At 36.5% G+C, this 27573-nt stretch overlaps 1 protein-coding gene across 5 annotated transcripts in view; it reads right to left on the bottom strand.

Annotated features, from left to right (window-relative positions):
* lrp1bb (low density lipoprotein receptor-related protein 1Bb) overlaps positions 1–27573 on the bottom strand; it is a 295311-nt gene that overhangs the window by 38161 nt on the left and 229577 nt on the right. For all 5 annotated transcript variants that reach the window (XR_014207575.1, XM_082175929.1, XM_082175930.1 and 2 more), the window contains 20 exons: positions 26374–26578; positions 23899–24091; positions 21654–21779; positions 20527–20655; positions 20138–20257; positions 19693–19806; positions 17802–17951; positions 17221–17343; positions 15183–15302; positions 13285–13413; positions 12846–12968; positions 10973–11113; positions 10364–10551; positions 8293–8476; positions 8085–8170; positions 4855–4977; positions 1439–1620; positions 1030–1229; positions 522–710; positions 66–214 (listed from right to left, as the gene is read on the bottom strand). Coding sequence is in view for 4 of the 5 variants with exons in the window: in XM_082175929.1 (XP_082032055.1) it covers positions 66–214; positions 522–710; positions 1030–1229; positions 1439–1620; positions 4855–4977; positions 8085–8170; positions 8293–8476; positions 10364–10551; positions 10973–11113; positions 12846–12968; positions 13285–13413; positions 15183–15302; positions 17221–17343; positions 17802–17951; positions 19693–19806; positions 20138–20257; positions 20527–20655; positions 21654–21779; positions 23899–24091; positions 26374–26578 (2974 nt within the window). In the remaining variant the exon portion in view is untranslated. The remainder of the gene's footprint in view (positions 1–65; positions 215–521; positions 711–1029; positions 1230–1438; positions 1621–4854; positions 4978–8084; positions 8171–8292; positions 8477–10363; positions 10552–10972; positions 11114–12845; positions 12969–13284; positions 13414–15182; positions 15303–17220; positions 17344–17801; positions 17952–19692; positions 19807–20137; positions 20258–20526; positions 20656–21653; positions 21780–23898; positions 24092–26373; positions 26579–27573) is intronic.

Raw genomic sequence — 27573 nt, 5'->3', positions numbered from 1 at the left:
CACAAACTGGAACAATCCTTGCAGATCCGACTAATGACATGGAATCATCATTTTTGCATACAGACCTGGCTGGCTGTGCAGTTGGACAGGCATGTCTTATTATCGGCGGCCAAGTAGAAGTTAGTTGGGCAGGCACACTTATGACCTCCACCAGGAGAGAGTAAACACAAGTGACTACAACCTCCATTGGCCACTTGACATTGGTGTTTGGGGACTGTAAAAAGGGGATAGAAATGCATTGTTTCTGAATAGTTCATTTTAAAGGAAAAGTTACGCAGCTCTTGCCATATTGTACAAAAGTAATCCGTAATGTAATGTAATGTAATGTAATATAATGTAATGTAATATAATGTTACGTTTTGGAACATTCCAAGTCTTCCAGAACAACATTTAAACTAGGATTTAAATGTTTGTAAATGGCAAGAGCTGTGTAAGAGTGAATAAATAATGATTAAAGCTTTTAAATTTCTGGGCAAACCAAGCATAAAATTAATATACTATTTATTTGAAACCGTGTCTACCTTCAGGCTGGCGCAGTGGGTGGTAGACAATGACAGACTTAATGGCTTGCCATGAATTTAGGAGCTCGACAGCATTAGCACCGGTGGTCTTATGAGCTCGGCGGAGAGATTTGGACTTCCCGTCGGTCCAATAAATGAAGTCCTCGAACAGTGTGAGCCCCATCACACCCTGGATGTGGTCATGAGGTACTGAGGTAGAGAGCATCATACCATGCACCATCATTAAAGATGAATTACTGCATATATAAGTGATTTAATCAAAATCATTATCCAACAACTCTCAAATTCACTGTTCTCAAGTGAAATATACATTTTAACTTTTGCGAATGTATAATAACATATCTTTTATTTCTTTTTGCAAATGTTATGCGTATATACACAGGAGATTGTGGTCTTGCGATATTATACTGTTAAAAGGCTTTATTGAAGTTTCTTTTATCCAATTCTGCCTTGTTATGGTAGCAATCCAATACATGGAAAATGAACAAATTTAAGACTCATTTTGTACCCCGGTGCCTCTGAGAACCGTCCATGTTGGCAAAAAGGATGTGATTATCATCAGCCCAGTAGATTCTCTTGTTTGTGTAGTCAATGGTTAGAGCTGAGGGGCTGTAGATCTCTTTGTTCACAATAACGCTTTGGCCATGGCCGTCCATGCCAACTCGACCGACGTGAGGGTTTTCACAGCAGTCAATCCAGAACACATACCTGAGGGACAGAGAGTGACCCTCATCCATGAACTTCATATAACAAGAGACACAATCTCATCACAGTTGTTTTAAACAGAGAATAGCTATTCCCATTGTTCTGGGGGACTATACATTCATTCTTTTTCTCGTGACAAAATGAAGTCTCCCTGGACTGATGGTGAAAAGTAGAAAGGATATTGTGCAAATTTGAAAAGGAAGCATTTGTACCCTGTTTGAGCATCCAGAGCCAGGTCCGTGGGGTTCTTCAGGCCAGAGCTCACTAAGACGGTGGGATATAAACCGTTTGATTTGGACACTTCCAGTGTCTTTCTCTCCACATCACACCAGTACAAGTTCTTTCCAATCCAGTCGACAGCCAGTGCGCTTGGCACAGCAGTTCGGTGAACAATCTAATAAAGCAAACAAGTATTATTCAGATCAGTCACTATAATCTGATCACATAATATCTCTGTAATGAGCAAGTAGGATTATGGGAATGTTGGTGCTAAGTAAATAAGAAAAAAAGTCTTGATTTTGAGTAATCAAGGACTCATTGCTCTTTTTCATGCAATTACAATGAAGAGGGAATATCATGATTTCAAGCTTCAAAACAGGATGCAAATCACCATAAAAATGTCTTAAAAGTAGTCCATTCGATGCACTATATTTTAAGTTCTCTGAAGTCAGCTTTGAGTAAGTAACATAAATGTGTCTAGAATTAGTGAGCTGAACTCAAGAACTAGATCAATCTGATTCATGAATGAATTATGACCACTGAAAACTAGATAGTGATTCACTGAAAAGATGCAAATCAGAAGAATTTGACTTTTATGATGACTTTTGTGTCATTTATGGGATGTTTCATTCTTAAATCAGAATTATCTGGTTCCCAAAAGCCTCAGAAACAAGTGACCAGAACATTCTTCAAAATCCTCCTATTGTGTCCTATCTTCCACAGAAGAAAGCAAGACATTTGGGTTTAGAATGAGGGTGAATAAATAATGACAGAATATTCATTTCTGAATAAACTATTCCTTTTAATGAGTTATTCTAGCTGTTTAATGCTAATATTCCATTGCATACTTGTGAAACAAACTTTACTGTCAAAATGGTGACTCTTGCAATCTGTCACTGCAAGACATGACATGCTTTGAGATCTTCTCTCTCATCGTCATCTCACAGGACATATGTTACCATGCCAATTGACAATAACGCCCCTTCAGCAAGCTGAGCTTGAAAAATTCTCTGAAATGTCAGTGATTGAGGAACATTTCCCCAATCAGGAAAGTGCCTCCAGATGAGAGGATGAGAGGAAACATTAATATTCCAAGTGGGAAAGAAAGAGCTTCTGGTATTCTAGTGATCTGGCCCAGCACTGATTTGAAAGATCGCGAACTCATTTAAAATGTCAACATTTGAATATATAAACATTGAATGCACAGAATGCCATGATGACATTTTGTTATGTTGCAGCTTTGTTAAACTACTTTAAATTACTTTTTTCTCCCACATAAATCTACACTCCACCATAATGACGAGGCAAAAAACTGATTTGTGACCACTTTAATAACAAATTACAAAATAATAAAATAATGCATCCATGCTAGATATAGATTTGTGTCGCTAAATACCCAAATATATAAATGACTAGCGAAACATTCATGCATTTAAGGGATATATATGTAGGGGTGATTTCAGGTTGATTGGGACATTTTTTCCAAGTCATCTCAATGGCAAAAAGTGTCCCTATCACCCTGAATTCACCCCTGTGTGTGTGTGTGTGTGTGTGTGTGTGTATGCATGATAGCTAAAATCACCTTTTAGAGATTATTGAAGGGTTTTAGTTATGGCATGTGTCCTATTTGGTGAATACAAACTTAGATATAGTATTCACATTCACAGAGCCAAAACAGATCACTTAAATAATTGAAAGTTGATTGTAGTGGTTCAGGATACTTACTAATAAGGCCATATACAATAGCATGCCAACTTTGGCCCATTACTTATTAATAGACAAATTCCCTTATTGAATCACACCAAAGGCACTGCCTGTGGCATCATGCCAAACATGCTCCAGTGCAAGAGTTATTCATCATTTAGAGAAATCAAACCCTTGATGCATTGTTCCCAGATTCCTTTTTTTTTTTTTTTTTTGCTAGAAGCGGTCTTATAACTTTCTCTTCGCTTCCATTTATCAATTGTGCAAAATAATGCATCCAAAGTCTGAAAAAAAAGCTGATTATGTGGTAATAAATATGCATAAATAGATATTGCAAAAACGTATATCTTTATTGTACTCCGGTTCCTTTCTATGATGTAATACACAATTTGTCCTTAGAAGAAGTAAGATGATAAATAAGCAGAATAATGTATAGTCAGCTAGTTATTATTACAAAATAAACCCATTTAAGTTGATAAAAGTGGCTTCTAATGTCCAGGAGACTGCATATTATCTCTTACTTACTGCACAGGTCATGCTTCAAACTGAAGGAACAGGCAATGATTTAATTATGGATACTGTATGGGGAGCTTCTCGAAGAGCTAAGAACATACAATGTCAAAAATAAAAAGGCAGTGCAAGCAAAAACTACACAGACATAGCCATGTACAGCCACTACAGCCACATAAAGGCAGGATGCATGTAAAAGTGTTTACATAAATGTATATTTGCATATAATAATTTAAATTATTAAGTAGCACGAGTACTCAAAGGCAGCAGCAACATAGGAAGAATTCTCAAGGTAGAATGGTAGTGGTTACGGTAAACGATGTGAGATGAGATTAGTTTAAATGAGTGTGTAGTGTGAAGGAATCATATGTGTGTGTCAGAAGTAACAATGTTAATAAACAGTCTTATGGCATTGGAGTAGAAGCTGTTTTTTAATCTTGATGTGCTGATGAACCTGATTCGCTTTCTGGAAGTTAGAAAGGTGAAAAATTATTGTGTGGGGAGACTAGAGTCCTTCATAATGTTTCCAATTTCCCTGAGACATTGTTTAGAATAGACACTTTTATATTAAGTCAAAGTCAGTTTCTAGTCATGAGTCTCCAATATAGTGGGAGAAAAAAAGAATACAGCGTCTCCATGCCACAAAATAATGTATTAATGAAATCATCAATTACATTGTTCTTCCGCAAAGGAGCCGCATCATTATAACCCCAGCGAATAATGGGTAAAGGTCTCCTACCCAATCTAAACATATTGTACCAGCATGCATTGTCTCTATTTCCAAAATTCTGAAGATTACACCCACAAATGCTAATGAATTTCAAATGGCTTTAGCTTGTGCTGAGCAGGGGTGATAAATCAGGAGGGGGCAACACTGTGTGATGAAGCCAAATGAGGCTCTTGGCCCCTGCAATGAAGCTAATGAGATGGGGAAAAGTGTTGCTCAGCAGGTACACGGCAGAGATGTGCATCTAAGCGCTAACCATGTGACCTTAATGAGTCCCTCAAATAATGCTAAAAAGAGCATTTATATTTATGGCTGTATGACTACAGATGTCTAATACTCAGATGTTGACTTTAGACCTCTTCATCGCATCCCTGTTGCTAACATGCCGTATAACAGTTAGTCCAGACCTATTAGCGTTATTTTCAGTCCTTGGTGACCCACCATAATTAAATAAGAAATCAGACATACCTTGAGGTCACTGCCGTTAAGGCGAATTCTGTTTATCCTTCGGCCGCTGGGTCTGCTGGAGTCAATCCAGTAAATGAACTCCTTCTTGTAGTCAAAATCTAAGCTGATAATGTTGTTAAGACCCTAACAGGAGACAGAAGGAAACACAGCATAGAATTAATAGAGGTGGATTAAGTAACAACACGAGATGGACTGCACAACAAATGTGACTGTTAGCGCAGTCAGCATGATGCATTAGCTGGGTAAAGGCCGCAGTCAGCACGCATAGATCAACTAAGCAGAACACAAAAGAATGAGATGTTCTGCATTTGTTCTGCTTTTCAATTAGCTGGAGGGCTTAATTAGCTACTTCCGCGTACGCTTATCTCGACAGGACCTGGGAAGGATGTACTACAGACTCGAAACATACAGAGAATTTCTTTTGATGTCTCTTCATCGTATTGATTTTGGAAGAGGACGCAGTGTGCGGTGGATGCACGTGGATGCTGGCTTCAAAATCCAGGGAAGAGGTTCAGAGAGCCTTCAGAGGGAATCCTGACGGTACATTCGTTACTGTCATGTTCACGTCAGGCTGCTGTCACTCAGTTTACCGCTCACTAGCCCCCCCCCTTCCTTTGCCCACTTCATCACAGCTGTTAAGATCGGGCAACGGGCATGATGACAGATGAAGCAAAGCTTTGATACCCCTTTCAGATCATCAGCACTGTGAGACCCACAAAGACCTTTAGTCTTGTGGCCAGAACCGCCAGTGTTAACTTAGGGCCACAAGAAGTTATGTTTGATGTGACATCAGTGAAAACACAAATAAGAGATCCATACACGTCAAATAGGTCTGGTGTATTTATAGCAAGGCCATACAGGTATAGAGAAAACATTATCTATAAATATTACTGTATATATTGCCCAAATGGTTAGTTTCAAACTGTATAAAAAATGGCCAAATTAAACAATTTTTTCCAGTCGCTTATGCGGCACTCACCAAGGCGGCATTTATCTGATCGAAAATACAGTAAAAACAATACTGTAATTTATTAGCACAATTTAAAATAACTGTATAATATATTTAAAATTAAAAAAATGTCCTATCAGATTTTTCAACATCATTACTCCAGTCTTCATTTTCACATGATCCTTTAGAAATCATTCTAATGTGCTGATTCGGTTATAAAGAAACAGTTGTGCTAATTCTTTGATGAACAGAAAACACAAAAGAACAACATTTAATATAAATATATCGTAACAAGGTAAAGTCTTTGTAACTTTTGATCAATTTAATATCCTTGCTGGATAAAAGTGTTCATTTCTTAGAAAAATAATAATAAAAAAGCTGTATAAGAGGAAAATATGTTCAACTGAAATCAAATGTGTCAGTTAACTAATCCATATAAAAAGATAATATGAACTGTAGATTATCAGTATTAGAATTGCAATTAATATTGATAATTTATAAATTAATATTGCAATATTGTTGCCAGTGTTCGTCTTGTTGCCAGGCCGGGTGCTTTCTATGAGGTAGAAGAAAGATGATAAATGATAAGCAGAACAATGTACAGTCAGTGAGTCATTATTGCAAAATGAACCCATTCAGGGTGATAAAAGTGGGCTTCTAAAGACCAGGTGACTGTATATTATCTCTCACTTACTACACAGGTCATGCTTCAAACTGAAGTATTCTTTAATTATGGATACTGTACGGCAGATCGATAAATAGCTAACTAGCATTCGACAGAGCAAGCGAGTTCATGCACTATGCTAGTATGAGGTCAACAAAGACCTCCGTTATAGGGAAGAGGCCACAGGGTTCACTCATTTTTAAGTTCAAAAGCTTTCCTCCCTTCACTCTTATTAAACAAAATGGAATAAATGAAACTGAATGATTGCTGATGAGACTACTCAATAAAGGGAAGAGTTTTCTGAGAGCCCTATAGACATTCCCCTGGATGACAGCCTCAATTGGTATGAATAATGTAACGAGCGCAGAATTGAGGAAACTCACATTTCACTAAGAATCATCATTTCGATAGTAATGACTAAAGGCCTCTAATGACACCAGCTGTGGATAATAGCACAGAGAAACACCACTTGCTACACCAGGCCAATCAGAAGTTACATATAAAGTCAAAATGACATTTCATAGAGCATTCATAATGTGTGCCAAACACGCTGTGTCAGATAAACTGTTGAATATGCAAAATAAAAATAAATAAAAAACTGTTAATCTCTGCAAACAAATTACTGCCTGTGATGTAGAACCTCAAAGTAAAGGCTAGGATATTTAATGGATTTTGTTTGACAATTTTCTGATTTTTTTAATGCATTTTTCAACAGCCAATGAACAGGCCGATGATCAATATAATGCAGATATACTGTATAAAAAATACTATTTAGTGACAGCAAAATACATTGAGAAAACTGCTCAAATAAAAATAGCACTTATTTTGAATTATTACAGAATTATGTTTTCTTTTTGATTATTTGTAACAGGTATTTGAACTTTTTCTTTTTCTCATTCTGGATTCTGAATTGGCTGCGCAATTGGAAATAAAAAAAAATTGCTGATAATTCTGTGTGTTGTACGCCCAAGGAAGGTCGATTTACGAAATCAAATTTGGTAATGATGCAAGTTTGAGTAATATAGATATATAGAATATAGAAATAATATAGAAATATACAGGATTATATTTAGTTTATATAATATGTAATCAAAACTCATTAAACATTTTGAGAACAGAAATTGTTTATTAATCATTGACCTGTCAACATTTTTATACTATGTAATATTATAATCTCAAAATGGCAAAATATAAATCAGTTGGCCTGGCTGATATAAAAACTGATATTAAATGTAAAAGGTAAACGTACTTCTCACTTTCAAGACCAGCAATGGAGTGTTTTTAATTATTTCATGTGACGTTCCACCAAGCCAAGAGACTAGTTAATGACTTCAATTAGTGTTTTCAAATGGCATAGGAGACAATAACACTGTGTTGTTATCCCAGCTGTGTCACCACAGCTTAATTGGTCCTCCATTAGGCTTTTACAAACACAGCAGTTCTATCTTATGATCTGGTCTCTGAAGTCCAGTAACAATTTCATGTAGCAGTACAGCAGTTTCGGTTGGGCGGATTAAATGGGTAACCTTTCAATAAGGTGTGATATGATGTGATATGAAAATAAACAATAAATGGGAGTTATGCAATTAGAAAAAAACAGTTGACGTAGAGCTTTACCTGTTTCAGGAGAGTGTAATTGGATCCATCAACACTTAATTTTCTGATTTCATGAAGATCAGCAAGTATAAGAAAAGGTTCTTCAGCTGTGAGAAATATAAAGGTGAGTTGATGCAATGGAGCCGGACAATTGTCAAGTTAACAAAGCCTGAAATCATCAAGTTCAGTTGAAACACATTCTGGGGGGAATTCACTAAATGATACTTACCTGAAAGAGACTTGCAGCTGTTGGGGTCTTTTCTGGAAGCTTCATAGCCATCTACACACAGACACTTAAAGGAGCCGTAAGTGTTGGTGCAGTTCTGACTGCAGGGTAGGGTGGTGGAGCATTCGTCAACGTCAACGCATGTTCTCCCATCATTCTTTAGGTGAAATCCTGGCCAGCACTTACACTACACACATTGGTGAAAAAAATGACAATTGAGGTGTTTTGATTCTGAAATTGCCATTAATAAAAAAGACACCTCTCTGCTGAGACCACTTGGAAAAATTCCACTTTGTTTCAGTGCCATTACCATTTTACAAACTTATAGGAAAACCCACAAAAATGACAATTGTGTTACCATTTGAGGTAATTTGCATGTCGTTCCAAACAAAAGGTTTAAAAGTTGTACTAGAAAAACAAAACAAGAACACTGCTGGCATTTTACTGATAATGATGATTAACAAATGAATTTTCCAAATCATTGTAGCTGGATTTAATGACTGATGCTTTTTTGCTCAGTCTGTAACCTCAATGGTTTCCCTATGATCCCTTCATTTCTACCACAGTGAATGAGGTCAGATTCTTTATCTACAGGTTTTGACTCAACTACATTACCTACAGTTTCAGTGATGTGTTTATTGATTTTGAGGGTGACTGGTTGGAAATCTGCCAGGGAATGACACTGCCTGCAAACACCTTTGATGATCACAGGACACTCCTGACACCTAGTTTGCCCATCAGTAACACAGCAGAAGTGTCTGTATCTAGAGAGAATTAGCTCATAAATCGTCCTCCTCCAGGCATGCCTCTAGACAGCTCCCGAAGGAACAAGTCTTTGTTTAAACTTGATCTGAGTATGCCAATTAAGTACCAATGAAACAAAACTGGGACAAATCGTTCCTATAGCTTTTTTTCTTTGTTCTTTGAATGTTTGCCCAAGTAATTCAGTGAAAAGCTGTTGCAGAAACAAAAACACAGCAGCTTCTGCAAATCAATTTATCACAGTTACATACTTGCAAAACTTGAAGTCACATAAAATAAGCCAAGATTGAAAAGAACTGCCACATCTTTAAAACAGAAAAAAAGGAAGTATAGAAACTTGCTATTATTTGCAATATGGCAACTCTGTCTCACAATGAAAAATAGTCAGAGATTTTAAATATCTTTTTGTCCTTTTCATATAACATATCTGTGCACAAGAAATATAGATGTGAATTTATTCAGAACACTTAATAATACTGTATGCAATTGATTTACCTTACAAAGAATACACACATGTATTTCTTCAGAACACATAATACTATACAAATATAATTGTTTTACTTATGCATAAACATACTTTTAATAGAATAAACATGTACGTACAAAAAAATTATAAATAAATAAATAAATAAATAACTGAAATAATATAATTGATGCTGCCGGTCAATTACATGGAATTGCAAATGGAATTAAATGCTCTGCATCAAAAAAAGCTTTTTTTTTCTATAATTTTTTAAGCATCTAAAAATGTAATTTTTGTTATAAATACAGATGTTATATTTGGAAAGACATTAACTTGTGAATGTTTCATAATTGATTAGGGAGGCAAGCTTTGCTTGACTATTTTTTTTGAAAGTCCTGCAAAAAGTTCTAGGGAAAAAAAGTCAGCCTTGAGGAACACATGAAGCTTAAATATGTGACCCGTTCTGGCCAAATGAGTCGGAATGTGCTTCAGGCAAAACAAGTGAAATGTGTCAATTTTGGTCGAATTTGAGGTTTTCACAAAAATGTGTTCATTAAGCTCTCAAGTAGCAATCAAAATGCTCCAAATAGCAATTAAACATCTTTATTTGAACGTTTTCTGAGAGGAGTACCTTTCCTTAGTAAGAGTAAGAGTGCTCAGTCGCTGGCTAACGCTTTAAACGCACTGCGGTCAGTGAATCTTGTCGGAGCAATTGACATGGATAATTTTGCCCAACTTATTAATGACTACTTCAGTGATAATGTGCCACCACCAAAACAAGATGATTGTGGACATTAAAGTAGCAAATCTTGAACAATTGAACAATTTATAAAGATATTATTGACCAACCTTGTATCCCACTGGTAAGTCTAGACAATCCTGCGTACATCCGCTGACACGACGGTTGAGACATTCATTGACATTGCAGTTTTTCTCATCTGAGTGATCACCACAGTCATCTTTCAGGTCACATAAACTCTTCTCAGATATACAGCGGCCATTTGAGCACATGAAAAAGGAACTGTTGCATAAGCTCTCTAGAAATAAAGGAGGAAAGTGAAAACAAAGAAAACAAATTAAGGAAAAGTACAACGCAATACAAGCAATACAGACTGGTGTTGAAACCCAAACTGAAAATGTAAAAATGCTTTTGTAAAAAACTAAAGATTGAATGGCTTTAACTCTGCAAAGCTAGAGGGCATCAAAGTTGCAATCCAACAAAAGTCAAATGATATTTCTAGCTTTCTGCAACTGCCAGTAAGTGCAAGGCCTTTTTTTCTTTTAAATGCTTGGTATGCTCAGCTGAAAACATGCCATCCCCACAGGTCAAAGTTATCCACTTCAGCCCCCTGCTTTTATCTATGATGTTCCTTGGCCACTTGTGTTCCCTCAGATGTTCAGTAAGCCCCACATCCATCAGTCAAACATATTTCAGGCACAGCTCTGTTGGACCATTACCGGCAGCCAGGCATTTGAGGTTGAGGGGCAGCTCATCAGAGTGGTCAGGGCAGTCTGGGTAACCATCACACTCCCACTGGGCGCTGAGCAGGCATCGGCCATCAGCACAGCGGAACTCATCCGGCCCACATGAGCGGTACACTGCGGAAAGAGTGACGACTGTCAGCACACTGACACACTCTGTGACCAAACAGAGATCTTAAAGGGACAGCTCACACAAAAATAAAAGATACAGCATTCATTAATTTAGAAAAAAAAGTGCGATTCGTTTTTCTTCTATGGACACACAAACGCAGATATTTAGTGGAATGCCAAAGCTGCTCTTTTTACAATGGTTGACTCAAGAACATCCAAATGACTATGTGAATCTTTACAGTCTTAAATATAATTCACTTTCGTAGACACTGTGATAAATCATTTTTGTTTTCAGTGGAAAAAAAAGCATACATCATATACAAAAAAACAACAAAAAAACAGGTATTAAACAACTTGAGGGCTAGTAAATTATGACTGATTTTAAAGGGGTGGTATAATGCCCTTTTCATAAGATGTAAAATAAGTCTTTGATGTCCCCAGAGTGTGTATGTGAAGTTTTAGCTCAAAATACCCCACAGATATTTTTATATAGCATGTTAAAGTTGTCACTTTTTGAGTGTGAGCAAAAACGCACCGTTTTGTGTCTGTTCCTTTAAATGCAAATGAGCTGCTGCTCCAGCACAGGGGGCGGAGCTTCAACAGCTAGTGTCATTTTACCTCACACAGACATGCACTGAACATTTTTTAAAACTTTTAGCCTTTAATGTTCAAACCGGATTCAGACAATGATGGAGAGACTCAAGAAGAAGTGACAACATGTAGAATACAACAGGACATTTCTGAATGGTTAGTTGATGAATTTATGTAGCTTATGTGTAGTTATCTTCTAGTCATTGATTAGCATATTCTGTCATGATAGTCTATAAATCACGTTCCCGGGGGCGGGGTTTATGTAAATTTTAGGGTTAGTGATGTCACTAACCCGGGAGGAAGCTTGTGTAGTCCCTACCAGTCGTTTGTTGTAGTCCTTAAAAAGCTATTTCTTTAAAAGCAAATATCTCCCTTTGCTTTGAACTTTGAGCATTGTAACTTTGCAGATGTTGTTTATGCTCAAACAGCAACATTACACACTAACTAAAGTTAAAAAAGTGAAATCATAATCAACCACCCCTTTAAATCTTTGGGTGGACTTTGCAAGATGGACATGAAACAATAAGAATGATGTGTGATACTTTTTTAGTAAAATTATCTGCAGATTTCTTGGGCGACAGTTTCTAGAAACGGAGATCTCTTTGAATCCCTTTTGTTATAAATAATTACCCAGACTTTCCATTTCATATTTTAACCTCAGTGCAATAAGTTCTAGTGTAATAAATTATGAGGGCGTATGCACATGTATGATGTCCTGTGGATAGGCTGTGCTTTCATGTTGTGAAGACCAGGGTCCAAGTTCTCCATCAAAAAGCCCACAGATGTTTCAGTTTTAAGCACAATAAAAATTAGGAAACCCCAATAATTGAAGTGCAATATTGACTATTCTTGAAATTGTTCCACTTAATTAAGAATGTATAGTACAAATAATATGAGCACAGAGCAGCCTAAGGCTCACTGTAGAGCTTTAATTAACTGAGAAGTGCCTGATTTTTTACATTAAAATACTGCACATTACTATTTCAATGCTATTCAATTTACTGTATAAATAATAGTCGCTTTCACAAATTCCTTTAGGGAAAAGCAGGTAACCTATAGTGACCAAAGACATAGATGTGGAACAAAATTATTTCTCAAAGACGGCTCTGCTTATCAGACAGATGTGTGAATTCAGAAAGATGCTTACCACATTCAACCGATTCATCCGAACCATCTCCACAGTCGTTGTCATGGTCACACACGAAGCGTTTTGGAATGCAGCCTTTGTTAAGGCATCTGAAGGAATTCTCATCACATGTGTTATTCGGAGCTGCGGGGTAAACATCAGAACCTTGAGCTTAATTAATGCTCACTAAGACTTTTATTCACCTTGGGGTACTAGTCATAACCCTTCTCTATCATAGCCTGGACTCTTAACATGTTACACAAAACGCATCACTAATGAAGTGCCTGTGGTGAAGCATATCTTATTCAATGGATGTCATTGAGTTTTTAAATCCTGACCTGACACACGTATCAAATAGCCAATTATAATGAATGGCCAACATCGTTGCTAGAAGGGAGCTTTCATCGATAACACATCGACATGCAGAAGACATTTTAAACAGATCAATGGGAATATTTACCACAGCCGGCCGCTGCGAGCTCATCGCTGCCATCGGGACAGTCTCTCTCCCCATCACATAACCAGCGCTTTGGGACGCATGCGTACGAGCCTGGACAACTGAATAACCCTGGGGCACAGGTCACCGAGCCTGGAACATATTTTATTAGCAATTAGAGATGCACCGATTACAATTTTCTGGGCCGATTCCGATTTTTCATTAAGTTTGACCTGCCGATACCGATTTTAGCCGATTCCGATTTCATTTTTTCTAACCACTTTACAGCATACACAAATATTTATTTTATATCTTCTCTGTAATAGAACATTTTACAATTTGCATAGTACATATTTTTTTGAACAGATAAACGCTATAAAATAGAACTATAGAAATTACTCCAGGTGTGGGTAATTCACACACAAGTGCAGTGTTATGGAAGAACTATTTCCTTTTCACATTCAATATCCAATCATTTTTTTATACATGTATTTAGCAAACTAAACATCTTTATGAAAACAGGGAAGTTGAGGGAACGGCAATAAAATAATATATAAATAAAAAATAAAATAAATACAGCCTTGCAGTATAAAGATATTTCTCAAAGCACACACACACAGGCCTATTGCAATCACTTGTACAAACTGAATAATAAAACAAGTTTAAATGGGTACATTTTATATAAATATTAGTCTTCGTTTCCTTTTCTGACATAGCCTACTCCAGTTCTTGTTAAAACACGCAAATTCTGTGCATTTTGGGCACTTTTTTTGTGAAACCCTATTAAGGCTATTTTGTCCATCAAAAGTGCGCTTTCCCTTTAATTGAGCGTGAGCAGTGCAGCAAATAGACTCGGCGCCGAAACACGCGCTTCACTGCTGGCGACGCTCCTGCTTGACGCTCACGCGCTGCTCCTACTCCCGTTGTGAATGCACTCATTGGTTAACATGCACGGCGGAAAAAAAATATGCGCTTGCGGTCTGAACGGACGTAATTCACGAGGTTTCCTACATGTGAGTTCCGTGTGCACGTGTGATGCTGATGTTGCGCGATGTTAATCATGCGGCGCCCGAGTGCATTTGACCGGCATAAAATCGGCATTTGTCAGACTGACCGGCCGGTCGCCGGTCACGGCCGATCACGTGAAAATCGGCCAATTCCGGTCACCAGCCGATCAATCGGTGCATCTCTATTAGCAATGCATCATTTATTTTTGTTCAGGTCTAGAAATTATAAATGACGAATATCTGGAGGAATCACAGTACCACTAGAAAGCTTTTTGGCAAATGCATATGTAACGGAGGCAAGCTAGTAAGAACTAGGCATCTAAACCTAATTACCCTGGCCTCAAGAGGCACTAGAGACTGCCTCCCATGCCGGTGACGCTGGTTTGAATTCCGCTTGGAGTGGGTCAAGCGAGACCGTCATATTGGTGCCGTGACTCAGATGTGAGTGAGGTTAAAGGGGATGAGTGTAACGGAGGCAAGCTAGTACTGTGCATGTAAACCTCACTCCCCTGGCCTCAAGAGGCACTAGAGACTGCCTCCCATGCCGGAGATGCTGGATAAAATCTTGCTCAGAGAGGGTAGAGTAGGACTGGTTAAACATTGGGAAGTTCAGTGTTGCTTATCAAGTTCTGATAAGTATTTATTGTGTTTAATTGCATTTTCCATTATTAGGAACAGAGCAATGCCATTAATATCTCACTGACATTTCATTACAATCCAATTACATGATTGTTTACCACCAATATGTACTAATATATTAAAACATGATTGCATATTTATAATTGGCCAATTTATAATAGTTGCATAGTATTTAGCCTGTGTATAAACTCAAATCATTCAAAACGCTGTCTTTGAGCACAGAAAAAAAGGAACATTTACAGTCATACAGAATGGAAGGAGAGGTCAAATGCATACCACAGAGATCCATGTTCTCGTCCACCCCATCTCCACAGTCATCTTCACCATCACAGAGCCACTGCTTCGCTATGCACTTGTTCTTTGAACAAGCAAACTGGTTCCACAGACAGGAGGAGTCTATCAACAAAATAGTTTACGAGTCACAAATAACAGTGCTTAGAAAAAACGACATACACAATTTACGCCTCATCTCTCTAACTGAATGCTTTTAGAGATAGTATATTTATTTTTTAAATTCAGCAGACTTTGAAGTAGACCTCTGGATTACACTTATATTACTTGTGCTCTCAAAACACAGCAACGACAAAACATGCAATACATACGCCAGTCTTTCTCAAAGTGGCTTTTACATGAAGATTAAATAAAGCAAAAGTTTTTAATAAAAAAAAAGTTTTCTGCACTTTTGTTGTGTAATCACACTTTATTCTGTCATCCTTCACAAACATATAGTACTTGCATAGACATCTATCTGTATGTTCTATGTGTCGAGCAGCAATTTTACTCTTAAAATTTGAACTTATAGCTTTAAGTCCTTCCCCTGTCAGTTTTGAGGACGTCTACATGCTAGTGCAATTTTACAAGTTGACAAAATAATATTCCAGCTGATATATGGATTTAAAATGTACAACATTTATTTTGTGGCAAAACTGAACAAAGATATTGAAAAGCAAAATAAAAGCATGTGTTCGGAACCAATTTCTGTTTCTTGTGCTCGTCAAGTCAGTCCATAATAATTGTAGTATGGCGAATTTCCACAGATCTTAATGTCCTCGTATACTCTATCGTTAAAAATGTTGGGCTCAGTAAGTTTTTCTTAAAAGATATATAATTTATTCAACAATGATGCAATAAATTCAAAAGTGAAAGCAAAGACATTTGTGATGTTACAAAATATTTCAAATAAATGCTGTTATTTTAATCTTTCTCTACATGAAAGAGTCCAGAAATTTGTTTATAATGGTTCCCACAAAAATCCTAAGCACCACAACTGTTTTCAACACTGATAATAAGAAATGTTTTTTGATCACCAAAACAGATAATAAGAAATGTTTCTTGAGCAGCAAATCAGCATTAGAATGATTTCTGAAGTATCATGTGACACTGAAGACTAGAGTAATGGCTGCTGAAAATTGAGCTTTGCCCATCACAGGAATAAATTACATTACATTTATTTTAAATTGAAATAATATTTCACAAGATTACTGTTTATACCATATTTCTGATCAAATAAACACAGCTTTGGAGAGCATAAGACAATTTTTTCAAAAACATAAACATCTTGCCAAACTCAAACTACTGAACTGTAGACCTAAAAGAGACATTTGTCATATCCTTTCATTATTAAAAATACCTCAGAGATCTGCAGGAATATAATTATAGGTTAACAAAATGACATACTACAACATGCCTATGCATGTGTAAATTGCGATACAAAATGCCAGTTTATACCTGAGCCAAGTATTATTATTATTTTCCTTTCAGTTCTATTCTAGACAGATTTTGCCAGCCAAAAGAGTTAGAGTGGTCCACTCCTGGGGTTACACCATGGAGAGTGAAATTAAGGGTCACAGCACGATAGATCTCAAATTCCCATGATTCACCTTGACTCCCTGATGGTCTCTTGCTATATTTGCAGATATCCTATCACCATTCAAAGTGCTGAGGGTGAGCAAAGATGTAGTCATTTTATGGTGAAAAACATCCTTTGAATTCCAAGAAGGGAGCATGTACTAGTTAGATAATGTGCATAGGTGTTTGTTTGTTCATTCGTAATATATAGTCTGTCTATCTATCTGAATTTCAAACAACATTTTGTGAATTAAAAATGCTTTCATGGCTCCAGTTATATACATACACGAAAGCTTTCAAGGGGACAAGCACACATGGAGATTGGTTTTTATCACCTGAAAATCTTCTCTTGACCTCAGTATTAGCAGCTGAATTGGTTTCTGCATTAAAAGCCCATCTAAAGAGGTGGGCCGTAATCTCTCGAGCTGAGTGAAAGCAATGGGAGGCTAATACCAGTCATGCTTACCACACTGGAACTCATCTGCACCATCTTCACAATCCTTCTGGCCATCACAAAGCCACACACTGGAAATGCAGTTCCCGCTGGGGCAGGCGAAGTGGCCTTCTGCACATTTCTGCCCGTGAGAGACTGCGGCAGTCAGAGAAAATATGTGTTTTATTATAGAGAGCGGAAAAGTCCAAGATTTGCTTAGTGTAGTGAGAATTTGGTCCAGCGGTTGTTTGGTGCTACTCCGATAAATTCCACATGTGCTTTCTATTTGAAACCACTGACATGCTAATGAGTAATAAGCCGAAACCTGCCAAGACTAATTTTCAAGCCGCCTTTTCATTATCGGTTTTGAAGGGACCGCAGCTTGCGAGAGTGTTTAAATGTCTGCTCTTCGCAAGTCTGACAATCACCAATAATTATTCATCAGCCTTCCACACTTTTTGAGGCTCTTCAAGCAAGGAGGAAAAAACAGGGGCTTGTTTCGGCTTCATTACCCCTTTCATAAATAGTGTTTCGACAAAATTAATTCCATTTTAATGGAACCTGGCTTCCTCAAGCTGCAAAGCTAACAAATGGAGAGTTATACTGAGCGTTACCCTGACAGTTCCTCTCATCGGCGTAATCTCCACAGTCGTTGGCTCCATCGCACAACCAGGAATGGTGAACGCAGAGTGAGGTGGTGTTGCAGCTGACGAAGACCTTTTCTGCCACTCCCATCCTGTAAAAGTCTGCACAATCTGTGTGATCTGGGGGGAAAAAGGAAGGGCTTGTTATCTAGGTCACATGAGATGGCATAACAGGTCGATGCAAATGATTCCAACCCATATGATCATCCATGCAGACACACACAATCCATAATCAAAATTAAAATGACAGTTCACCCCAAAATAAAAAAATCCTTTCATTATTTACACAAACACAGATCGTTCTGCTCACATTACTCTCTTTCGGGCAACACAAAAGACACAAAAGATACCTAGGCTGCACTTTGCAATATAATGAAAGTGAATGAAGCTGGGTCTCCAAAAAAAAAAAAAAAAAAAAAAAAAACAGCATTAAAGTAATTAATAAAATCAATAAAGTATCATTAAAATACAACTACACTACCATTCAAATGTTTGGGTTAGTATATATTATCCGATATATATATATACAGTATATATATATTGTTAGTTCATGTTAGTTAATACATTAACAAATGAAACCTTATTGTAATGTTACGTTTTTTTTTATTGTAAAGTGTTTTTTGTTTTATATATATATATATATATATATATATATATAAACACTTTACAATAAAAAAAATGTAACACATTACAATAAGGTTTCATTAACAAATGAAACCTTATTGTAATGTGTTACATTTTTTTTTATTGTAAAGTGTTTTTATATATATATATATATATATATATATATATATATATATATATATATATATATATATAAAACAAAAAACACTTTACAATAAAAAAAACGTAACATTACAATAAGGTTTCATTTGTTAATGTATTAACTAACATGAACTAACAATGAACAAAACAATTTGTAACAGTATTTATTTATCTTTGTTAATGTTAGTTAATAAAAATAGTCATTCATTGTTTGTTCACAGTGCATTAACTAATGTTAACAAATACAAATTTAGATTTTAATAGTGTATTAGTAAATGTTGAAATGAACATTAATTTAGATTATTACAAGCTTGTCTTGTTCATTCTTAATTCATGTTTACTAAAGTAGTTTACTAATGTTAACTAATGAAACCTTATTGTAAATTGTTACTGATACCGAACTTTCTACTCTATTAAGGTGCGCAACTGTTTTTAGCATTGATAATAATACAATCAGCATATTAGTATGCTTTCTGAAGGATCATCTGACACTGAAAATTCTGTTTTGTTGTCACAGGAATAAATTACATTTGAACATATAATAAAATAGAAAACCATTATTTTAAATTGCAATAATACTTCACAATATTTACTGTGATTTTTTTTTTTTTATCAAATAAAAACCATACTGACCCCAAACGTTTGAACGACAGTCATTGATGTCAATGCTGTCATATTGGATTTTAAAGCGACAGCAGAGAAGAATTTCAGTGAATAATGACTTCATTTTGTTCTATTTGTTATATGAAGCTAGCTGCTGTATCAAATGACATCAAAAGACTTAGATTATAAAACAAAAATCCAACAGATTGCTTCCATAATGTCCCCTTTCACTTCCATTATATGGGAAAGAGCGGACAGGAGATTATTGGAACTAAAAATGAATCTAAAAATGTGCCTTTTCTGTTCCACTGAGGAAAGAAAGTCATACAGGTTTTGAACGATATGAGGGCAACTAAATGATGGCTGAATTTAGTTAAATCTAGGAATGCACTACATTTGTAGTCTATAATAATCTGATACGTCAAGATAATGATTATTATGGTAGGATAAAGATAACGCGTTGTGCTTTGCAACATGGGCAACGCTGCCTTACTGCAGTTCTTTTCATCCGAGGCATCAGCGCAGTCGATGACCTGGTTGCACCAGGAGGATATTGGTATGCAAGTTCCATCTTGACAGGATGACTCAGACGCAGCACATGTGACATCTGGAACAGAGACACTTCATTTACACAGAGCGGAGAGACTAAAGCACCTGGACATGCGCTTAAATGAAATGAAATATTGTGTGCAGATATTTGTATGATATGCACCGCAATTCACTGTTGATAACAGGGTCTTCCAGACAGCTCCAAAGATAATGACTTGTGAAATGCTTTCACAGCTTGAAAATTGGGTATACCGAAATAAACCGAGTAGCGGCACAACATATTTTTTGCTGCCTATTTTCTTTTATAGACTGCAAAAATAAATGACTTCTTTAAGTGAAATTTATATGCAAAATGTCACAATAATAATATTCACACACTGGATACCCACTGTTACAAAATGCCTCATCTGAGTTGTCCCCACAGTCGTCGACTCCATCACAAAAGCGACTGTTAGCCACACAACGCCTGTTGTAGCAAGGACGGTGACCCTTTCGGCAGCTCCTGTTGTCTAGCGATACGGAAAGCAAAGGCACGGCAAATCTTTCACAACAGGGGAAAAAAAGCTTCACATCCTTTCTCTTATTTACTCTTTCTGTTGCTCTGAGCTTATTCCCATTTGCTCCTCTGGTTGAAAGCAGTAAGGAGTAGCGGCTCATTTTATTAGGTTGAAGCCTCAGGGAATGGAACTGCCACCTTAAACCAATTCTGCGTTCTTCCTGCTATCATGATGTGAGAGCAGAGAGTACATATGGCAAAGTGTTGTGATCGGCTACTTACCACAATATTGCATTTTCTCATCCGACTTGTCTTTGCAGTGGGCGATTCCATCACATGTTAGCTGGTAGTCTATACATTCCCCGTTTCCACACTCAAACTCAGTGTGGATGTTGCAAGAGGACGTTTTGGCTATAAAAGAGAACAACATGATAATGATGTTAACCGATCTAGGAAACAAAAGCTAAGCTAAGCGAAATTAATTGTGTGGCTAATAAATACAGTTTCTTTTTTTGTGGGTGTTATTTTTTGTAAATTGCATCATCATTTGGTGAAATTACACACTTACTGTACTAGATTTTCTGAAGAAAAAGGAGTGATGCAAAAGTTGCTTTCACAATAGTGTTGTGGGTTACAAGTCAATTATGACCTGTATTCAATGCAAGTATATGTTTTTTTTTAAAAAAAAACATGATTTTCATTATTAGGGTGAAAATCATAAGGCTGAAAAAAACTTTCAAAAGGAAGAAAACAAATGTCTACAACATGTATAAAGTTCTTAGAAATGTACTTTGTATCCTTGTTGGTTTCAAATGGTTTTAAAAATGTGTAGACCATTTTAAGTTTGATGACTCGTGGTGTATTCATCATGGCGATACCAATTATTGGCCAATATATTGGTGCATCCCTAACATATACATATACATATACACATATACACATATATACATATACACATATATACATATACACATATATACATACACACATATTTATATATATATATATATATATATATATATATATATATACACACACACACATATATATACAGCCTATATATATGTTAGGGATGCTCTGATATATCAGACAATAAATATATCATCATAGAAATATTTTATTTCACTTTTAATTACATTTTTTATAAATAATAGATAGGACAAAATTGACCTCTACTCGACAAGTCGTAAGATTTGAGGTATCATTCATGTCCGTAGTAAAAAAGGTATGGGAAAAGTTCAAATCCCTAATTCTACAGTAGATTAGCAATAGCCATTATGATGTTTGCTAAAACACAAGATAAATGCTAGAATAGCTAAAGAAAACAAATTTCACATCTTTCTGAGATGGAGGGTCTCATATTTCCTGAGAGTCTGAGCGAGGCACGGCACTGTGAAGACGAAACTTACACACACATCTGTTGTCATCGAGCAGGATCCGCTCTCCTCGGCAGCTGCAGTTGACTGTGCCATCTGGAGTAAGGAGACACAGGTCACCACAACCACCATTCAGAACCCTGCATGGAGATAGCTCACCTGAAACAGAGGGACAAGGGAACATCACGTACCATCACAACAGTGTTCGGAGTAAAAAAAAAAAAAGCCTAAATAACAATATTAAACAACAAACAAACAATGACCCAGAGAAAAGTCATTCCAAAGTCTTTGAAGTGAGCAATCCATGAAACTTTGAGCTAAAAACAGGTTTGCTTTCTTTTAAAAGAGCTGACTATTAAAGCACACCGACAAATGCGGTACCATCAGGGGCTTATTCACTGAATACCCTGGAGTTCTGACAAAAAGTGCAATTTCTAAGCAAAAAAAAAAAGTTGTTTAAAATGTTAAAACATAGTGTAATCTCAAAAACAGAAAAAGAAAACGGTACTGTTTTCCTTTGTTAGGCTTTGGAAATTACTATTTAAAAGTGTGGCGTCCAAAAGTTTGTGAACATATTGGAAATAAGGGATTTAAAGTCCAATCAAACATGACAATAAAAAAACGTTTGAGGATTCTGAAACTATTTAAAACAAAGAAAAAATTAAATGAATAAAAAAATAAAAAAAACATTAAATTGATTATAAATATTTCAGAATCTGATATATTTAAATAAGTGCTAAATTCTGGACTACAATTAAATAAGCAAATTTGTGAAATTGATCGTGTGACTCCCTTTGTACAGACATCAAATGTTCTTGCTTCCATTACAACAAGAAGAATCATTCTCAAATCATGCTGAAGAACAGGTGTTCAGTTCATGAAGTTCGAGTGCTGCTGTCATTAAAGCAAAAGGACAAACCAAATACTAAGACATTCAGCAATTTTCACTCAAATTATTATGAAAATGGTATATATTTTTTAATGAAAAAATCTAAATAGAAGTATTTTCACCGGCAGTGCGTTCAATCAGATTGATCAAAGTAGTTATAAATGAATGCGCAGACTGTCAGAAAATGGTATGAATCTAAAACCTCTGGAAGCTGTATGAAGCACACCTATGAAGAGCCTTCAGCATCTCTAATTCATTTTGCTATGACTCAGCATGAATATGGAAATGAGCCTCAAAAATCAAAGGTGGTGTGTTAACTTGACATTGTGTCAGATGAAAGTACAGGATAGGAAAGATCACATTGCTGATCAAAATTAGACTGGGTAAACCCAGCCTGACCTGTCGGCTATTTGATTTCGCCCTGCAGCTCAGGCTGGAAACCTGTACATTTATCTCTGCTGCTTCCTTTACAAATTTGTGGGAACCAATCACAAACTGGCTTATCCACCTGGCGCGCTATTGGCGGGTTTAATCCAATCCAATTCCAGAGCCGTTACGGCTCTGTCCAATTCCTTTTAACCTCTCGATGATGCTCAATGGCTTCTTCTTAGCAAACAAATCGCTCGAGTGGGTGAAAATAACACTAACTTTCATGTTTTTTTTTGCATAACCTGCAAAAATCACTCAATTCCATTGCTGCTTCTACAAACCGCTGATCAACACGTTTGGTTACACATTTCCTGCCTGGAGTTTCCATGTCGCTCTGCAAAGTACATCACCTGGATCGTCGGTCTGATTGGTTGAAGGACTATCCAATTGCGTACAGAGTCATTTGAACTATGCCCGTTGATCACGCCTCTTGTGCAGTAGAAAATACAGAGCAGACTCCCCAGACTAATGTTCAATCTTGGTCTGGTGATAGCCAGACTAGATCAAAATAGCAGTTATCCTCAAATCTGTCTTCGAATCTCTCTCTGGAGGTGCTGACTTGTAACATTCACTAGGTAAAAATGGTTAGGGGCAGACAGCTGCAATCATATATGGTGTGATCAAACAAATGAGAGGAGAAAACCCCTCACAGCAGGCTCACAAACACAAACCGTCGGGAGTCTCTTAAACCCATTTCTTAATGTCCTACTTTTCACATTTGTGACAGTTCAGAGAATCCTCTTCGACTCGAGGATACGTTTTAAAATTAATTATGTCTCTAATTTAGTTTGCTTGGTTACTAAATAAGTCCATTCTAATTTATCATCCCTACTATTCCTTAGAAATCAAAAAGAGCCTCCACCAGCAAAAGCTCGGCTGTGAATCCAAAGCACGAAACACAGATATGAAAAGTTTCATAGGGCACTTTAAGTGCCCAATTATTTATTTTGGAATACTTACAGCTATTAGTGTCTTTGGCAACTGCTATAATTCCCATTGGCTGGTGGGGAATATCAGCTCTAAGAACTTTAGTGTCTCCTCCGGTGAACTTGTTGGTTCGTAGCACAGCCCGCCGAGTCCAATCAGACCAAAAAATGTAGTTTCCATGGATAGCAAGTCCAAAAAATGTGCCAGGTCCCGACCTAACAATCACCTAAAAACAAATACAGAGGGTCACTTAAAGAGAAAATTGCTTACAGGTTTTATATGTATAATGTTATTTATCATTTCATATTAGGGCTGACATTAAAATGCTATACAATGCTTTTTTAAACAAATTAAAATTAAGACACTAAAAAAATCAAATCAAATGTTTCAAACAAAGTGAAATTAGGCATTATCATGTACATTATGAAAAAAAAAATATTTATTTCAATACTTCTTAAAGATTACATTTAACACTGTTGAATAAAAAATACTATAAAAAATACTAATCAATATTATAAAATGAGCGTTAGACGATCACAAAGGTAATCTAAATGGCAAACCAAAGAAAATGATCATGCACGATTATATATCAAATATGGACAGAACAAATAAAAATAAATCTCTAATATAGCATGGCACTGACATATTGTGCATCCCTAAACTTTCAACCATCCTACTGTCGAAATATTCACCATTATTATCAGCCATTCAAAGAAAATGGCTCTATAAAGAAATGCATTTTACACAAGGCTCAAAACATTGGCTTATACTTAAAAACAAGAGACAAAAACAGACTCTGACGACCACTGGAAAGTCTCTTAGAGGGGACCAAAACTAATGTGTAGGTAGAGGACACGTGCTTTAAATAATCCCCCAGCAGCCAGTTTAGCCCAGATCCTGAGAGTGTTAATGCAGGTGTCATGGTGACGGACACGGATATACATCACACGACTCCTTCTGGGAGTTTCCGGGCTGTGGGGCGGGAGGATGTCCCACAGCTCCGGAGACCCAAGCATTAACAGGAACACGCTTGTAGCCGTGATCACATTAGCCCTGCCACCATGGTGGGAAAAATAGGACAGGTGTTGATTAAGAGAGCCCAGCTTGAGCAAACAACAACTGGAGATCCGAAGGGGGGTGGATGAGGAGCAGGCCAGATGGTTTTTGATGGAGCATATTGATTCAGAATTAAATTTAGGGGTGCAAGCGTTCTGCTCCAGCACTAATTATCTCTGTTTATCTGATCAAATAGATGTCAAATAGAGTTTTCGGCTAACAACTATAGCCACATGCATTTGTTTTCAGTTCTGATGGGCATTACAGAAAATTAACATCTATAATAATATTCCTCTCTGTGTGGATATGACGTAAATGATGGCACCGCACAGACTGTGTTTCATCAGAGAAAGTCTAACCATGCGTAGCGTTAAGCTTCGACTTACCGCACAATCCCCCACACTAAAACCAGTTGGGAGATTCCAACTGTAAGGCAGTTTGCCAAAAGCCATGTTGATTTAGTTTTGCTTAATTCTTCACAGTTTAATTGGCTGGTTGAGAGGACGGCCCAGCAGGAGTCTCAAAATAAGCTTCCATTACCATCAGTGCGCTTAGTTTGGGAGGTTTAGGAACTCTAATGAACTCTGTCGTGTTTCTTTAAAGTGAATAATTAATTACAATTAAACTAGTCTTGTGAAGGGTCAACAGACACTAATAACTCTAGGGGGTTGCCTGACCTTTGAGTGGTGATCAAGTCATTATCATGTAGACGTAGTGACCGGACACAAAACCCAATTGAGGTTTATGCTTTCGAAAATGAGTAGTAATTGCTTCAACTGGTGGTTGTTATTTCCACTAATCAAAAGCACTTAATTAAACAACAACTATAATTTTTATTTTTTTAATATTCGTAAACAAAGAATGAACTGGAACTGGAAACCCTCTAGAATTAATTTAACATGATTCATTATTTAAAAAGAAAACAAAATTATGACATCTTTCAATCATCTTCATTTGGGGTTTTTTTCTCAACACATATTTATATGGAATTAATTGTGATTATGTTGATGAATTAATTATCATTAATAATAATATATTATTAAGTTTGTGGAAACACTTGACAGTAAGGTTCAATTTGTTAACATTAGTTGCAATTTTTTTTTACAGCATTAATAATTTAGGTTAAATGTTAATTTATAAAAAAATACTATAGTTCTTTGCGAATTCAGAAATATGTATACAAATATTATAAATATAAAATTATATTCTAGAAATTAACATAAATCTAGATTAATCAATGCAGTGGATATTGTTTATTGTTAGTATATGATTCCTAATGCATTATTAAATGTTAATGAATTGAACCTTACTGTAAAGTGCAACAAAAATGATATATCTTGACATGAAAATTACTTAATCATGCTTAATTACTTAATCAAATAAAAAAAAATCATCATAATTTCCTTGAAAAGTCTCCAAAACACCACAAAACAGAGAAAGAGTCATACTTACAAGCCTGTGGGAGCCGTCATATTCACAACGTTCAATTTTGCCCAGGCTGCCGTCAGAGAAATACAGCTTTTCTGCTTTATGGTCAATTGTGAGTCCGTTAGGAGTGAATACATCTGTGCTAATGATGGCTTTCATGTTATTCCCTGCAAGAGTGGAGCGCATGATACTGGGGCGCTGCTCGTTCCAATTGGTCCAAAACATGAGGCTATAAAATACAAAGGACAGAAAATGAGAGGAATAGATGTGATTTTACAGACAGCACTATAGAAAAAATATTCAATACTGTCATCTGTCTGTGTTTTTAAACCCGCTGTATGGGACTGGGAATATCACCGACTTCACAAATTGTAGTGGACAGAAAGGCCTCAGGGCCTGTTTGACATTTCCTCTTAAAAAATTCCTTTCACAGTCTAATTCCATGGACTAATTGAAAATTAGTGATACATGCTGACATTCTATGCCAATTAATCATTTCAGGTTAGATTCTAATTAACAGCAGTCCGTAGTCCATTTGAAAAAGTGCCAGATAACCAAGTAAGCATATTCTCTCCAAGGTTGAGGGTTTAATGTAGTCAGTGAACTCAGGGTCGGCACATCTTTCTGAATATCAATGCTGTTCATCAGTCTCAAATGGTTCTTTTAGATGGGATATTTAAGTGCATATACGATCCATTATGTCTGGAGAGTTGCTACTTTGCTCGGTAAGGAATAAAAATGTTCCATCCACAACAAATTTCACACGATGCTTGGCTCATTGGAAGAGGTCAAACTAATTAAAATGTTTTCCTTCTTGACTGATTGACATTCCATATATGTCAGTTTTCCTGTGTGTGATGAATCAATTTGCTCTCAATTTTAAAAGTCAATATGCTTCCTCCTGACATAAAAATCTATTTTGTTTCACATTACGTGTCGACAAAGGTTCATCTGTCAAGCGAGTGAATGTATCCATTTTGTTTAGACTATAGTGAATGGAATCTTTCCCTCTGCCGAAGCAGAAAAACAGCACCATTTGCACACCAAACTTCATTGGTTCTCGCATGTCACATGACCAATGATGGTGCATTTGGGGTGTTTTTAAGAGCAAATAACCATTTCAATGCACATGACAACAAACTCTCATCTGAAATTATATTACATTTCAGTATGAAAGTATTGTCATTGTACTTTTCATTGAACATTTCTAAAAAGCAGTGTCAA

Source organism: Leuciscus leuciscus (assembly GCF_965113295.1).
Source record: "Leuciscus leuciscus genome assembly, chromosome: 7".
Taxonomy (NCBI): domain Eukaryota; kingdom Metazoa; phylum Chordata; class Actinopteri; order Cypriniformes; family Leuciscidae; genus Leuciscus; species Leuciscus leuciscus.
The sequence above is the reverse complement of the archived record's forward strand: the minus strand, read 5'-3'. Positions and strand labels throughout refer to the sequence as shown.